We start from the raw sequence: 16,588 nt of genomic DNA on the forward strand, positions 1-16,588 counted from the left end.
TCTTACAGAAATCTGTCTCTTTCAGACCTAGATTACCATATTCAGTTATTGTGCACATACATACACTTGTACTTCATATAAACGTTGCTTCTGTGCAAGAAATCCTGTTGCATCGAAGCTGCAGAAAGCAATTTCATAACAGTGAAAACCATGAAAATAAATCGATAAATAAATAAATTTCAAACTCCATTCTCATTGCTTGGCCATCTCCTGGAATTTCCCGCTTAAATTCGAGCTTCGTTATAAGGGGACACATCGTTTGCTTTCTTTATTGCGCAGAAAATAAAACAATCCAGTTACAATTGTCTTTTGTAGTAATTTTTGGAGTGTTAACTTGTGTAGCATCCTATGACCTGTAGAGCAATTTTGTAATTTCTTAAAAGTACAGTAATTTTCTTTTTTAATTAATTCAGCTGTTTTGCTAACTCATCTTGTCACATAAAACAAGTTGGTTCAGTTTTGTTTGGCTGTCCTACCGTTCACTTTGCTTCAATGATTTAACATGAATACACCATCCATCTATATATAAATATATGTATATATATATATGTGTGTGTGTATGTATGTATATATATATATATATATATCATCATCATCATCATCATCGTTTAACGTCCGCTTTCCATGCTAGCATGGGTTGGATGATTTGACTGAGGACTGGTGAACCAGATGGCTACACCAGGCTCCAATCTGATTTGGCAGAGTTTCTACAGCTGGATGCCCTTGCTTTTGGTAATGGAAGGGATATTATTGTCAGGGCAGTGGTGGCCTAGCTGGAGTATGTGCTGCCTGGGGCAGCTCTTGAATTTGCTGCCCACCACCGCCCATACACCCCTGCTCCTAACTGGATGTGATTCTTGATATGCTGTATTTGAGAAACAACATAAATGATGGGATGGTCACGGCTGTAATGTCTTTTGATCAAAGTTGACCCAAGGTTAAAGATCATCATCAACAACAACAACAAAAACAACAACTACTACTACTACTACTACTACTACTACTGCTACGGCTACCGCGGCAGCGGTAGCAACAGCAACGACAACACATCTGTCATTGCGTCAGAGTGTGAGAAAGGCATTGAAAATTTTATCACCGAATGTGTTCTTTGATATATATTTTTAAGACGACAGAAGTTGATGTGAATAAGATTTGGCTGCTATTTCTAGCGAATCGAGTAACTAACCGCATGTCACGCTTTCCTATATAACTTGTAAGATTCTGAAGGGTGGTAGTGGTAGTGGTGGGAAAAGAAGATTTTATTTTATCCACTTTTATTCTGTCAAGAGGGTGCCTGATGCACTGTGAATCTGGGAGTGCCGGATAAGGTCATCGGCACTATACTCCACCTTTCTCTGATTTTAACAACAACAAAAATGATATAAAAATTTGTCACAAGGGCAGCAGTTTTGGGGGAGAGGATGAGTCGATTACATCGCCCCCTCGTATTCAACTGGTACTTATTTTATCGACTCCAAAAAGATGAAAGATAAAGTCGACCTCGGTGGAAATGATAATAATAATAATGATGATGATAAACAAGTTGTGACTTATGGTTAAATTTAGGAGGGGAAACTGTCATAAATAATCTGAGATAATCGATAATTTACAGAAGGGACAGAATGATAAGCTCTTGAAATTACACATACTGCTGCCCATGTGTTGAACACGCAAAAATACATCGCAGCTGATAGGCAAAGAGCCGATTTTACCGATAACACTGTTCTCTCTCAAAAACAAGGTGCACCTACATAGACAAACACATACATCGAAACAAAGTTATCAGATCCTACGACTCGTACTCACATTCGAAGAACAGTAATCACACACAAGTAATCACACAGCTTGATATGAATGGTGCGTCATCATACGCATCCACACACACACACAAAGCGATATCAATTTATACATACATTTAATACGCATATAAATCAGATATAAAGAAGATATACTAAAAGCACTATTATTACATATTCACGCAAGCTTGACGACAACGGAAATTTAGAAAATTTGACTATCAGGAAAGTAATTTGATGAAACTCACTTCCACGTGACTGTGATAAACACACTGACACACACACACACATACACGCACATACACATATTCAGTATATATTTGAAATATTCCTCGGAACTGTTCAGAACTTCTGAAGTATTTCGATCAGTGTGTAACTAAGCACGAAACAAAGAGAAGCCGCGTTCGACTTATTTTTCCATCACTTGTCCTATCAAAGAAGAAGAGACAACGGAATCGAGAAAGATGCTGCTTCGATTATCGATCTCTTTTTGCCTATTATTGGTCGGCGGTTGCATGTCACTGCCGTTTTTTTCGCCATCTCAGCCCGACTTTGGACATCTCAACCTGACAGTCCAAACAATCATAAAGTATTATGAAGGTTTGGCTCATCTCTTTAACAATAGCCGCACGCTGGAATTGTTTGGCGATATGTTACCTCTCGACTCTGAAGTGTACATGAATGCGGTAAGTTACATTTGTGTTCCCCGCTTGCGCGCACACACACACACGCGCACGTACGACGCATGTACACACATACGCATGCACACATGCAAACTATCCCGCAGCGAAATTCTCTCGCATTGCATGAAATATATATACATCCATATGTAGCCTTGTCCCCCTTTTATTTTACTGAGATCCGAACATACTCGCACACACATACATGATCTCATTAGAAAGATACACACATACGCTCTCTCTCTCTCACTTTCCCATATATTTCCTTACATATACAATAACACCTCGTCTATCGCTGGTGTTACGTTCCAACCCCACCCCGCGATAGGTGAAAATTCGCGAAGTAGAAGCAGTTCTATATATGTAAGCTTAAATATTAAACCGCGATATGGCGAAGGATTACTGTACATGCATTACATAGAAAGATACACACAGGCATAATCTCTTTCTCTCTCTCATACACACACATTCTCTTACATTTGCATGTATTCCTTAGACACACACGCACACACACACACACACACACACACACACACACACACACACACGGTAGCATGATCTTGTGAGTGTCAATTAAACAAAGGCGTGTAGATACGTTCGTATGTAACCTAATCTACTTTTTGTATTGAGATCAACACACACACACACACACACACAGACGCACGCAAACATTCACAAGCACATAGACATACGCACACACAGACCTAAACACGCATGCATACAAATTATATGCATCCCTTGGAAAGATACACAATATTCTCTCTCTCTCTCTCTTTCACACACACACACACACACACATGCAAACATACACACACATACACACACCTTCGTATTATACACATTATTTAGAATGACACATGCATTCTTTCACTTTTTTCCTCATATTTCCGTACAATATTACTTCGAAAGATACATACACGCACAATCTGTCTGTCTGTCTGTCTGTCTGTGTCTGTCTGTCTGTCTGTCTGTCTGTCTCTGTCTGTCTGTCTGTCTCTGTCTCTGTCTCTCTCTCTCTCTCTCTATTCCTTAGAAACATTCGTCTCCGCATTACACAAAACGGCAACATAATCTTACGAATGTCGTTTACGTAACGCAAATACAATGTGTAGAGTACATAACAAATGAGTCGAATTACAACAAACACGTGACGATAAATAAATAAAGAAATGTTTTCTTTAACTTTAAACAAGTTCAACGGATCTGGCGACATTACGTGAATCTTTCTACATAATAAATATTGTTGTTTGAGAAATTAAAGCCACACCTTCTCCCCTTACTTTCTTTCTTTCTTATATTTTGGTGTAATAAATGGCCTATATATATTCGTATGCACGAGCAAATATAAACACGAACACAGACACAAAGTAAGGCTTTAGAAACGAGTTAAGTGCTGTGGCATGGAAATATGACAAGAGCAGTGAGATACGTGAAATTCCTAAAACTTAATGCGTAACCAACCGGTTGTTAAGCAACACGGGGCCATCCATGCCGAGTTTATAAATAGAGACGAGAATAGTTTTGTATAAAGTCAAATGATTTGAAAACTGAAATCGTTATGATTGAACTAACAACTGTGGAATTATTGGGTTTTATATTCAAACATTCGTTATCGTTGTCGTTAACAATGATCTTGATAATGATCGTCGTGGCCGTCATCATCGTTGTCGACACCGCCGCCGCCGCCGCCGCCATCATCATCGTCGTCGTCGTGGCCGCCGCCGCCAGCACCACCAGCAGCACCGCCAGCAGCACCACCAGCACCACCACTTCATCATCATCATCATCATCATCATCATCATCATCACCGTCATCATTTAACGTCTGTCTTCCATGCTGACACAGGTTGCGTGGTTTGACAGGATCCTCCAACGCGTTGAAGTACCGCGTCAAGTTCCAATGTCTGTTTTGGCGTGGGTTTTTACAGCTGGATACCCTTCCTATAGCCAAGCACTTTCCACAGTACATAGGGTACTTTTTCTTTTTTCGTGGCAGTGGCTCGAGTGGGGGTAACCATGTCACTCACTCGACCGAATAGCTCCCTTGACTGAGCGTGAGTACAGTGGAGATGGCGGTGGGTTGATGCCAGGTATTGTCAGGTCAAAGAATGATAGAAGGCCAAGAACGGGTGTCATGCTGTAGGGAAGATACATAACTCTTTACTTTCTCTCTCTTTTACTTGTTTCAGTCATTTGACTGCGGCCATGCTGGAGCACCGCCTTTAGTCGAGCAAATCGACCCCAGGACTTATTCTTCGGAAGCCTAGTTCTCATTCTATCGGTCTCTTTTGCCAAACCGCTAAGTTACGGGGACGTAAACACACCAGCATCAGTTGTCAAGCGATGTTGGAGGGACACACACAGACGCACAAACATATATATATATATATATATATATATATATATATATATATATATACATACGACGGGCTTCTTTCAGTTTCCGTCTACCAAATCCATTCACAAGGCTTTGGTCGGCCCGAGGCTATAGGATTAAATGAAAAAATATCTATTCAGTCAGAGATGAAAATATTAATTTCAAATTTGGTAGAGTCGACTGTTAATATCTGATTTTTTTTCCGTCATGGGAGAAAGCTTCTCTGTATACGATGTGTCCATACCACAAGTGATTCATCCTTTCACCGATGTTATCCAATAATGGAAAATAACAACGATCAGATATTCACATTCAAATCTGCCAGACGTTTTGAGAAGGAATAGAAACGTTATTATTCGGGTTCTCGCTGTTCTCCGCGTACCTCATGAATTTTTACTGGAGTAAATACTTCAGGATTTCACCGCATTGCATGGGAAATAACTCAGTAAACAGCGTGGAAGCGAGGTAACTCGGTAAATCCCACCATTCGATGAAGTTTAATGAAATGTTTCGGAAATGTTTCCAGCGGTTGAATTGAAGTCCCCACGCCACTTCTCAGATACGTTGAATTTGACTTGCAATAAATTAAATAGAATATTCATTGCCTCTCATAATATAGAAACATTTGTCATGGCGCCAGCAGACAAAATGGGAAGGAGGATGGCGAGGGAGGTGCACTGGAACAACCGCTCTGACACCCATCTCCGTTCTGATAGTGTTGAGCAGGGATATGGTCTGGGGACCAAGGACGCTGGGGGTCTCAATTGCCACAGGTTCGAGCATAAACCTGGCAGAAAGCGACCGATACCTTTCTCAGTCTGACGAGCAGCAAAGCTTGGGCTGGTAGCTGACGACATCAAGTTGGCACTGGAGAAGTTTTCACAGCATGTGACATCCCAGATGAAGGGCCTACCGTTACGGAACGGGAAAATTATCATACTGTCCGGCCTTTAACCGACCGCTCGGTCTAGCCCCGCGGGGTCGAAGGTTAGTCTGCGGCGTCTGGGCCATGCTTTATGATCTTGTTAAGGGCAGCATGTCATGGAAGGTGGAATAGACTCGATAAAATGAAGGCTAAGTCAAGTGTTGGTTGATCTCTCTGTCACTCTCAGGTCTTTTGATTCTTCGGGGAACATAGGGCTGCAACAACATTTTCCCAACGGACGCAGTTCTGGGGGATCCTCTTCAGCTCAGCCTATGTCATTCCGGCTGCCTTCACCTCTGCGTCAACACTCCTGCGCCAAGACTGTTTTGGTCGGCCCACTTTTCGCTTCCCGCGTGGGTTCCAGTCAAGGGCCTGCTTGGTGACATTTGGTGCAGGTTTCCGTAGCGTGTGGCCTATCCATCCCCATTTTCGTTTCTTGATATCTGTCTTGATTGGAGACGTCCTAAAGTCCACGGATCCCCACAAATCTCTGAATCAATTTACATTAACGTCTTCGTAGTTTAATCTCTAGTTTGATTCGTGATGTTGTTTCTTGTAGCAAACATCAAAACAAATTAGGACACTTCCATACGTTAACCGTTTAGCAATTAGATTACTGTCAAATGTTATGTTTATTTATTTGCATTGTTTTGAATTAATCTTGCTTTGTCTTGTAGTTTTAGTGTTGTGTGGAGACCAGCTTGTCGAAGAAGCGTTTCCTCTGGGTGTCTTTAAAAGGCGACTAAAAGACTCCAGCCTGGCACTCTCTCTCTCACCTAGTTGATCTAGCTAGGGTTGAGACCAAGTCGCAGCTTGCATCCCAGTATAAACAAACCACTGGTTTGGCTTTTTTTTGCCCAAAGTCACCAAGTGGCCATCTCCACAGCTGGCATAATGGTATTTATGATCCTTCTTTTTGCAATGCCAGTAACTCCAAGACTTGTGGAGGAGGTGAATTAGTGTTCTGCCATTACTGCCATTATACATTGTCTTCAAAAATTCCTTTTTATTGAAGGTTATCTTTTATTCTTTTATTCTCAGAGCCAGCTCATTACAAGCAAAGGTTACCCCTGTGAAGTTCACACAGTTCTCACTGAAGATGGCTTCTATTTGGAAATGCAAAGAATTCCTCATGGAATCAAAGACAACGACATGAAAAAAGTCAGGCCAGTCGTATTTTTGCAACATGGAGTTCTGGGATCTTCAACCAATTTCTTAACAAATCTCGCAAATGAATCTCTAGGTATGGTTCTTTAATCACACATATATATGCATGCACACACACACATACTGATACATATTCATACATAGACACACACACGCACACACACACAACACACACACACACACACACACACACATATGTATGCATACATACACACACACACACACACATATATATACCAGGTTGGCCAATGTCACCTGGCAATAAATCAAAATTCCATAATTACCTAATATTCAATTTTATTTATTCATTCCAATTATGAGTGTTTAATAATTGAATACTGTGAGTTAAAAATCATTGTTTTTTCCCCAACATTTCTCTATTTATTAGCGAAGTCCTCATATCAAATAATTTTTTTGTTTTAATCTTGGAATTAAATGGTTTCGATTTACAGTCAGGTGACTTTTGGCCAATCTTGTATATACGTAAATATATTCGTATATATATATATATATATATATATATATATATATGTATATATTTGTATATGTATATGTATATATATATATATGTATATATTTGTATATGTATATGTGTGTATATGTATATATGTGTGTGTGTCTATCTGTGTGTGTATATATATTTGTATATGTATTTGTGCATATGTGTATGTATTTTTGCATAATATGTATATACACAAACTTACATATTTTCCCCGGTATATTTCTTCCTTTCTATATGTAGCCTACCTTTTAGCTGATGCTGGTTATGACGTCTGGCTTGGCAATTCCCGTGGAACTACGTATGGGCTCCACCATACTTTGTATCCAACTTCCAGTGACATGTTTTGGAGATGGAGGTGAGTCATTGGAAATAACGACTATTTTTCTTTCTCTCCCATTGTCAACGACTCTACATTTTCAGCGTCTGTATTCCGTTACCTGCCTCTATAACCATCGCTGTCACCACCAGACCATCGACACTTCATATAGCCTCGATGTGGTCACACAATTTGCTAAAAGTAGCTGTCAAACTTCCTGCAAACTACATCCTATTTCGTTAAGAAGAAAGATGCGTTTGATAATTTAGGCTTAGATATAGGGGACAACTGCAGCTGTGTGGTTAAGAATTTTGCTTTACTACCAAATGGTTCTGGGTTCAGTCCCACTGTGTGGCATCTTGGGCAAGTCTCTTCTAGTATTGTTCTGGGCTGACCAAAGTCTTGTGAGTGAATTTGATTGGCAGAAACTGAAAGAAGCCTGTTGTAAAATGTGTATGTGTGTGTGTGTGTGTGTGTATGCACATGTGTGTATATGTATGTATATATATATGTATGTGTGTGTATATGTATATGAGAGGAAAGCTTTTGGTATGAGGTCTTATTTAAAATTTGATTTAGGCTCCAGATGTCGCCACCAGCTTCTTGAGTCACCCAGGAATTGGATCAACTGATTTCACCAGAAACTCTTGTGGAATGAAAGAAGACATAACTTCTTATATTCGTCCTTCAAGTTCTTCTAAAGTCTTTGGTTTGGTACTGTTGAGATGGACATAAGAGGTGTTGACAGTCGGCAGTCAGGCCAAGAAAGAAAGATCATGGCTGGCCGGGCACCAATCACATGGAAGGAGGAGAGAGGGGTAGGGGGCAGCGTGATTGAATGATTAGAAAATATATATATATATATATATATATATATATGTGATGTGTATGTATGTTTGTTTGTCCCTCCTGCCACCACTTGATAACTGGTGTTGGTGAGTTTATGCCCCCATAATCTAGCAGTTTGGCAAAAGAGACCGATAGAATAAGTACAAGGCTTAAAAAATAAGTACTGGGCTCAACTTGTTTGACCAAATTTATCCAAGGCAGTGCTCCAGCATGGTCGCTGTCTAATGACTGAAACAAATAAAAGAATAAAAGAATAAAAGAATTATCTGTAGTTTGAGACTTCCATGTTTATGGAATTTTAAAATTAAATTAAATTTGTTTTTATTTATTTATTTACCTTTGCTTGTGTTTTTTTTTTCTTCTTTTTCTCCTCCAGTTTTGACCATATGGCTGCATTTGACTTACCAGCATCCTTGGACTATGTTACCAAGGTAACAGGTCAGGAGAAGATGTATTATGTGGCACATTCACAAGGATCACTTATAGGCTTTTTAGCCTTCTCCGAAAACCAAACTTTGGCCAACAAGGTTTGTTCTGAAACGTTGTTCTAAGTTTAGTTCCGAAAACTCAAAGAACCATACAAGTGCAGGCATGGCTGTGTTACATGGCATCGTGAATTTAGAAATGTCCTGTAACTATCTGGTGGTGTTTCCACGTCTGCTACATGTGGTTTGTTTTCAGTTGAAAATAATTTGTTGCAGAAAAGAATGCAAAAACTGAGTTACACAAGCTGTGTTTATGCTAGAGACTAACAAGCAGCATTTCACCACAATCACTCACCTAATCATCATCATCATCATCATCATCATCATCATCATCATCATCATCATCGTCATCATCATCGTTTAACGTCTGCTTTCCATGCTAGCATGAGTTGGATGATTTGACTGAGGACTGGTGAACCAGGCTTCAATCTGATCTGGTAGAGTTTCTACAGCTGGATGCCCTTCCTAATGCCAACCACTCCGAGGGTGTAGTGGGTACTTTTACGTGCCACCGGCACGAAGGCCAGTCAGGTGGTACTGGCAACGGCCTAATCCTTTTACATTATTATCATCATCATCTTTGTATCTCTCTCTCTCTCTCTACATGCTCACACACACGCACATTGAAATATACTTATACACACACATATATATATATATATATATAAATCTCTGATGATTCACAGAGAAATGATAAATTATAGAGCTTGATATGTAAAGGTAGATTATTCTTAAGTACATTATAACTAAAAGGCTTATAATTCTAGTACTCAGAGTTACATGTTTCTGATTAATCAGCTGGTAATCAGAAGCTGTTGTTAGTTTGAAACAAATGTTGCTTGAAAATATTTTTTTGAAATATTTTTATAAAAGCTATGAAGAAAACACTTATCTTTAAAAAAAACTTTGCGAGTGACACAAGCAAAAATGGCTGCTTCAAGCTTGTGTTTTTCATTTCATTTCTAGTTCTAGTAAGAATAATCCAAATGCCTTTAGCTTCACATATACATGCACAGATGACGATTGGAGATGGAGTTATATTGGGGCTTCACTAACTTCTTGTTCGAAAAAAAATATCAATCTCATAAAATAGTGTTTTACAATAAGAAAATGATCACCGGGTGAGGAATAGAAAGTTGGGCAAATGAGAAGAGAAATCATTCGTTTTTGACTCATCATTTGTTTAGTACTAAAAGCTTGTAGTCAACACGACAGTCCAAAGAAAAAAAATCAGCAGTGTAACGTGTTATAACTGTTGTTTTCTCTTCTCTCTTGTCAGTTGCCTCTCTAACTGTCGTTCACTTTAGTCTATGACTCCCACCGTCTCGTAGACTGATCTTTTTGTTTATAACTTTTTAGAACAAATCTGATTGGGAATAGTCCACTTGATCACTTGACCTGCTAGAAATAGCAGTCACATCTGTCTTAGATTAGAATTAAAATGGTAAGGACATTTTCGACAATGTAGCTCTTTGATGTAGTAAAAGACCAAAATGGTCAAGGCTGTAATGGCTTTGATTGCAGGTCTATTGAATTAGATCTGAACCAGGGCTAAATACCACCACCACCAGCAACACTACCACCACCACCACCACCATGTATCTTGAGACTCCAGACAAAACTAACCTATATTTATATTTTTATTTCTAGATAAAATTAATGGTAGCACTTGGCCCCGTGTATACAGTCGGGCATATTACCAGCAGTGTCCGATTTGCTACAGTAATTGATGATAAGGTAAGATAATTACATTTCCCACCCAGTATGTGCTTTGTGTGTGTGCATGTGTGTGTGTGTGTGTGTGTGTGTGTGTGTGTGTGTGTGTGCATGTATGTGTGTGCATGCACACATGTGTGTGTGAGCAGGCATGTGCAGGTGTTATTCACATGTGTATGTGCACATGCATTCGTGCATGTGCATGCGCATGTGTGTGTACATATGCATGTGTGCATGTTTGTGTATATGTGTGTGCATGCACACATGTGCGTGTGAGTGCAGGCATGTGCACATGCATTCATGAATGTGTGTGCATGTGTGTATGCACGTGCATGCATGTGTGTGTGCATGCATGTGTGGATTTATCCTGAGTTCATCCCCAGGCTATCAAACACGAGCTAATCCTTTTGTATTGTTCAATTTTTACCTGCAGATATTATTCGATATATTTGGGAGGAAGTCTTTCTTACCTGAGAACATAATCATCACAACCCTTGCCAAAACAGTTTGCAGATGCCGAAGGCTCAACTTTTTGTGCCAAGACGCCATCAGGATTGTTGCAAAGTTTGATGATCGGAACATGAATTCAGTAAGTATTCTCATCTTCCTTTCTTTTACTGGTTTTTCAACCCATGGCATTGTGCTCATAAATGGACATCAGCTTCAATAGTTTTGTCGGTCATATTTGTACCTAGTACATTTTTTCCCTGTTTGATATGCTTTTTATTATTCTCTATTTGTTGAACTGTGAAGTTATGGGACATAAATAGACACAGCATAAACATCATTTTCTCATATAGACTAGTGTAAACATAAACACACCATTATATACATATATAGATACGTACATATATACATACATACATACGTAATACATACATACATACGTAATACATACATACATACGTAATACATACATACATACGTAATACATACATACATACATAGTTTAGATTTACAGAAAACAAAAAAAAAATGACAGGTGAGGGAACAACAAACAGGTGTATTAGTTTGATGCTTGAGAAGATTGGAAAAGTCTTTAATGCTCTTAATTCTCTTCTTTTACAGTCTCGTATACCAGTTTATTTAACACATTCACCTGCCGGTACCTCTACTCAAAATATGGCCCATTTTGCTCAGGTAAGGTTACAACGAAATTTTCGTCCAGTGCCAGAAAATACATCTTTATCATCAGAATTCTCCTTCTCATATTTTCTTTCATTATAAAATGTTCCTTTTGTTTGTTTTTGCAAAATATTCTCTCAACCCTTTTTTGATACCCAACCTGCCCGAGACTGCTTCTGGTTCTATGATATAAACTTCTCAAATTAATTCCAGTTTCATGTTAATGTATATATTCCAAACACTAGATTACTATTGACAAAGTTATTTCTCTAAATCCTTCAATGTTATCAAAAATAATTAGAATTGAAAGCATTGAATTTCTGCAGAAATTTAATAGCAAAAGTGATTATGTCCGTTTCCAAGTTTCTAAGGAAGACAAGTTATTCAAAAAAAAAAAATTTTTTTCAAATCAAAGTAAAAGCAACTCGTACAGAAGGATGGACATCCCCCAAATATACATAATATATTACAAAGAGGGCGGTCAATTTTTTTTGTTGGCTAATATATCTGTATATCTGACTAATTCTGTCATTGTAGTTGACAATAAGAAGGGCTTCCGACCACAAAACCTGAAACAAAAGTCATTATGAAATACAGCATAAATGAATGAATTTGACATAGAATTTGACATAGAATTTGACATAGAATTTGACATAGAATTTGACATAGAATTTGACATTCTATGTTCTCTTAGTTAATTTAATGATATCAGGTGCTGGTGTGGCTGTGTGGGAAGAAGCTTGCTTTCTAACTACATGGCTCTGGGTTCAATCCTACTGCATCACACATTGGACAAGTGTCTTCTATTATATATTTGGGCTGACCGAAGCTTTCTGAGTGGAATTTGGTAACTGGAAACTGAAAGAAGCCCGTTGTATATATGTATGTGTATGTGTGTGTGTGTGTGTGTTTGCGTTTGTGTTTGTCTTTGCTTTTGTTTGTCCCCCACCACTGCTTGACAACCGGTGTTGGTGTGTTATGTCCCCGTAACATAGCGGTTTGGCAAATAGATCGATAGAACAGGTATCAGGCTTAAAAGAAAACATAAGTACTGGATTCGATTCCTTCGACTAAAAATTCTTCAAGGCGGTGCTCTAGCATGGCCGCAGTTTAATGATTGAAACCAGTAAAAGACGAAAGATAAACGGTAATGTAGAAAGCGTAAAAAAAAAAAATATAAAAAAAGAATTTTCCCTGTGGAAAGAGGAGGCAACTCTGAAATCTTGCTGTTAATTAAAAGTAAAGTTACGTTTGTAATGTCGGGAAAGAAACATTCAATCAAGGATTAATATTAATTAAATTTAAATAATTTTCTCTGATCATTAAGTTCTATTAGACTGTTATTTCATGGTTTCCATTTCAAGTTCCAATATGGTGAACTATGAACAATTGTTTTCATACTTTAGCATTTGGTAAACTAAATATCGGACGGGGAATCAACGGAGGAGTTAAATCACTGGAGAAAAATACCTTGCTGGATTTATTTCGGTATTTTGCATTCTGAGTTCAAATTCTGCCAAGATCAATTTTGCCTTTCATTTGTTTTCAAGAGTCGATAAATAAAATGCCAATCCTGGGGGCTGGTAGAATCGTTACTGCATCAGAAAAAAAAAAAAAAAAAAAAAAATCTTAACGACATTACTTCGTCGACTTTGCCTTTCATACTTTTGGAGTCGATAAAATCAACATCTGTTGAGTACTGAGGTAGGTGTACGCAACTGGTACTTAATTTATCGACCCCGAAAGGATGAAAGGCAAAGTCGACCTGGGCGGAATTTGAACTCAGAACGTAAAGACAGATGAAATACCGCTAAGCATTTCGCCCGGCGTGCTAACGTTTCTGCCAGCTCGTCGCCTTATAAAAGTTACATATTACAACCCAGCCTCAAACTTTAAAATAAATAGTCATTATAAGCTTCTCTTCTGTTTTGTGATCCAAATGTATTTTAAAATTTGTCATGAAATCATAAGTTTTGCATATTTTTCTCTTTCTAAAATTTCAGTTGGTTCGTTCAAAGGATTGCAAAAAATACGATTACGGCACCAAAGCTGACAACCTCTTGCACTATGGACACGTAAGTTATTAAAGAATATAACTAGAATAAAAAGCTACAATGTATTCCTTATTAAAAAGGAAGTCAGTCTACGTTAGCTGACTTGATAAAACTCAGTGTCTTCTACAATAGCCTAGGGCCGACCAGAGCCTCGTGGGTGGATATGGCAGAGGGAAAATGAAAGAAGCCCGTCGTATATATATATATATAAAGGAATACAAAAATGGGACAAAAACGCAAAACATCCAGACAGATGAAACAAAAAAGGGACAAGAAAAAACAAGGACGGGTCATTCGGAGTTATATGTGTGTGTGTGTGTGTGAGAGAGAGAGAGAGGGAGAGAGAGAGAGAGCACCTGAAACCCGTGTTGGTCTGTTTATGTCCCTGTAATCTAGCGGTTCGGCAAAAAGGAGCGATAGAGTAAGTACTCGGCTTAAAAAAAAGGTCCTGAAGTCAATTCATTTGACTAAAACCCTTCAAAGTGGTGCTCCAGCGTGACCGCAGTCAAATGACTGAAACAAGTAAAGGAATAAAAGAATAAGGCCGCCTCACGGTCTCAGCAGACAAACTGGAAAAAGGCGTCGCCCCGAAAGATGGCGTGGGGGATGGGCTGGAACAGCCGTTCTGACTCACGCAGCTCGTACTTGCAGATAGCCATCTCCGATAGCGGTGAGCAGAGATATGGTCCAGGGGAAGTAACTCGTCATGTTTAACAACGTTTCACGAATACGCTAACAAAATACACGATTTAAATAAAAGTTTAAAGCATTTTATGAATTTACAAGATGCCTTTTTCGCTTCCAAATTCGGATGTCTTTTTTTTTTTTTTTAACCTTATATCAAATATGTGGATAGAGTTTTACATTAGAGTTTACTATTGGAGTAGTTAAATAGTTTTAGCAGTTAAGTATTTAAGTCGTTAAGTATTTAGCGGTATCAATGTTATCTCCCTTGCATGATTTCTTCTCAGAAATATACCGTTATGTTAACGTGGAAAAGGAACCCTTTTTTGTCAAAAATTAGGTTAAAAATGTATCGGAGTTTCTTCTACATGGATAGTATTGATTCCTTACAAAACTTTTTTTCCGAATTTTAAGTCCCTTAAATTAGGGAGTTCCTTATCGACGAGAGTTCCTTATAGATGAGAGTTCCTTATAGACGAGAGTTCCTTATATACGTTAAAATACGGTAACTGTCCATGGGATTATACAAAGCAATGATTCTCAACGGTTTTTTCCCCTATGGATCGCTTTGAGCCCTAGTTTATCCTCAAAACTATTCGATGTTTAAAATAAAACCTTATCGCATATTTATCATTAAATATTATTAAGAACTGTATAAAAAATTGATAATATAATTTGCATATTGTAGAAGCATAACCAGTTTATTGCACATATACGTACGTTAAGGACAAAATCTTATATGCCCCACCCCCACCGGGTCTTATGGATCCGCGGTGAGAACCTCTGATATAAAGGAACCGTACCCAGACCTTATTGTACCGTGGAACGGTCTTATGCAAGACAATTTTACTGCGGACCAGGGATCACACACAATAATGAAGCGCATAGTATATGATTTAATTATTACAAATATAACACGTATATACTGGTTTCATATTTTGGCACAAGGCCAGCAACTTCGGGGGAAAGGATGGATTGAAAAGCAAAGTCGATCTCAGTGGAATTTTAACTCAGAATGTAAAACCCCGAGGGAATGCCGCTAACGATTTTGCCGACTCGCCACCTCAAACATGAAATATTATTATAAAAATAAAAATGTATCAAACACCATCGTTTTTCTTTCTATATTAGTTTTCTCTCTCTTTTGGCAGCCGACACCTCCGGCCTACAACGTCAGTAAACTGCAGATTCCTGTGGCTCTATATTCTGGTGGACGTGATAGTCTTGCTGATCCTAAGGTTTGGCACTTCTTTTGTTTGTTTGTTTTTCTTTTGTTTTTAAATTGCTGTTGCAGACCTTTTTTTAAAAAAATTGTTATCTATCTATCTATAGGCTACGTGCTTAAAAGGTCGCTTTGCAGTCACGTGGTTTCGAGTGTAGTCCTACTGCGCGGCACCTTGGACAAGTCTCTTCTACTATAGCCCCGAGTTGACCAATACCGTGTGACGACCAATGCCAAATTGGTAGACGGAAACTGTGTGGAAGCTCGTGTATATATATATATATATATATATATATATATATATATATGTATATATCCGTATACACACACTCACATACACACACATATATGTATATATATGTGTGTGTGTGTGTGTGTGTGTGTGTGTGCGTGCGTGCGTGGGTGTTTGTGTTTGTATCTTTGTTTTTTTTCTTTCTATACCTAATTCCATTTATACTACCTGGAAAAACGCCATTTCCACCACCACCACCACCACCACCACCACTACTACTACTACTACTACTACTGATTGGCAGTGAATTAGAGAAACCTTTTTTCTCCCGCTAATTTCCTCAGCTCGACTAATATATAAACCTTTTCGATTGATCTCACCCGTCGTCGTCTTCTTCTTGGTTGCAGGATGTCAGCCTTTTGGCAAAGCTGCTGAAGACCAACGTGACGCACGTGGTCA

General features: G+C 38.6%; 1 protein-coding gene across 1 annotated transcript in view; it reads left to right on the forward strand.

The window, feature by feature from the left end:
- The first annotated feature begins 639 nt into the window (after positions 1-639).
- Positions 640-16,588, forward strand: part of LOC106877383 (gastric triacylglycerol lipase) — a 16,869-nt gene continuing 920 nt past the window's right edge. The window contains exons 1-10 of the mRNA XM_089337645.1: positions 640-2,482; positions 6,819-7,020; positions 7,687-7,801; positions 8,988-9,138; positions 10,747-10,833; positions 11,246-11,401; positions 11,881-11,952; positions 13,941-14,012; positions 15,827-15,913; positions 16,537-16,588. The exon at positions 16,537-16,588 is cut by the window's right edge and continues 94 nt beyond it. Of these exons, the coding sequence (XP_089193771.1) occupies positions 2,261-2,482; positions 6,819-7,020; positions 7,687-7,801; positions 8,988-9,138; positions 10,747-10,833; positions 11,246-11,401; positions 11,881-11,952; positions 13,941-14,012; positions 15,827-15,913; positions 16,537-16,588 (1,216 nt within the window). The 5' untranslated portion in view covers positions 640-2,260. The remainder of the gene's footprint in view (positions 2,483-6,818; positions 7,021-7,686; positions 7,802-8,987; positions 9,139-10,746; positions 10,834-11,245; positions 11,402-11,880; positions 11,953-13,940; positions 14,013-15,826; positions 15,914-16,536) is intronic.

The sequence above is a fragment of the Octopus bimaculoides genome, chromosome 19 (genome assembly GCF_046866305.1).
Source record: "Octopus bimaculoides isolate indiv1 chromosome 19, ASM4686630v1, whole genome shotgun sequence".
Lineage (NCBI taxonomy): Eukaryota > Metazoa > Mollusca > Cephalopoda > Octopoda > Octopodidae > Octopus > Octopus bimaculoides.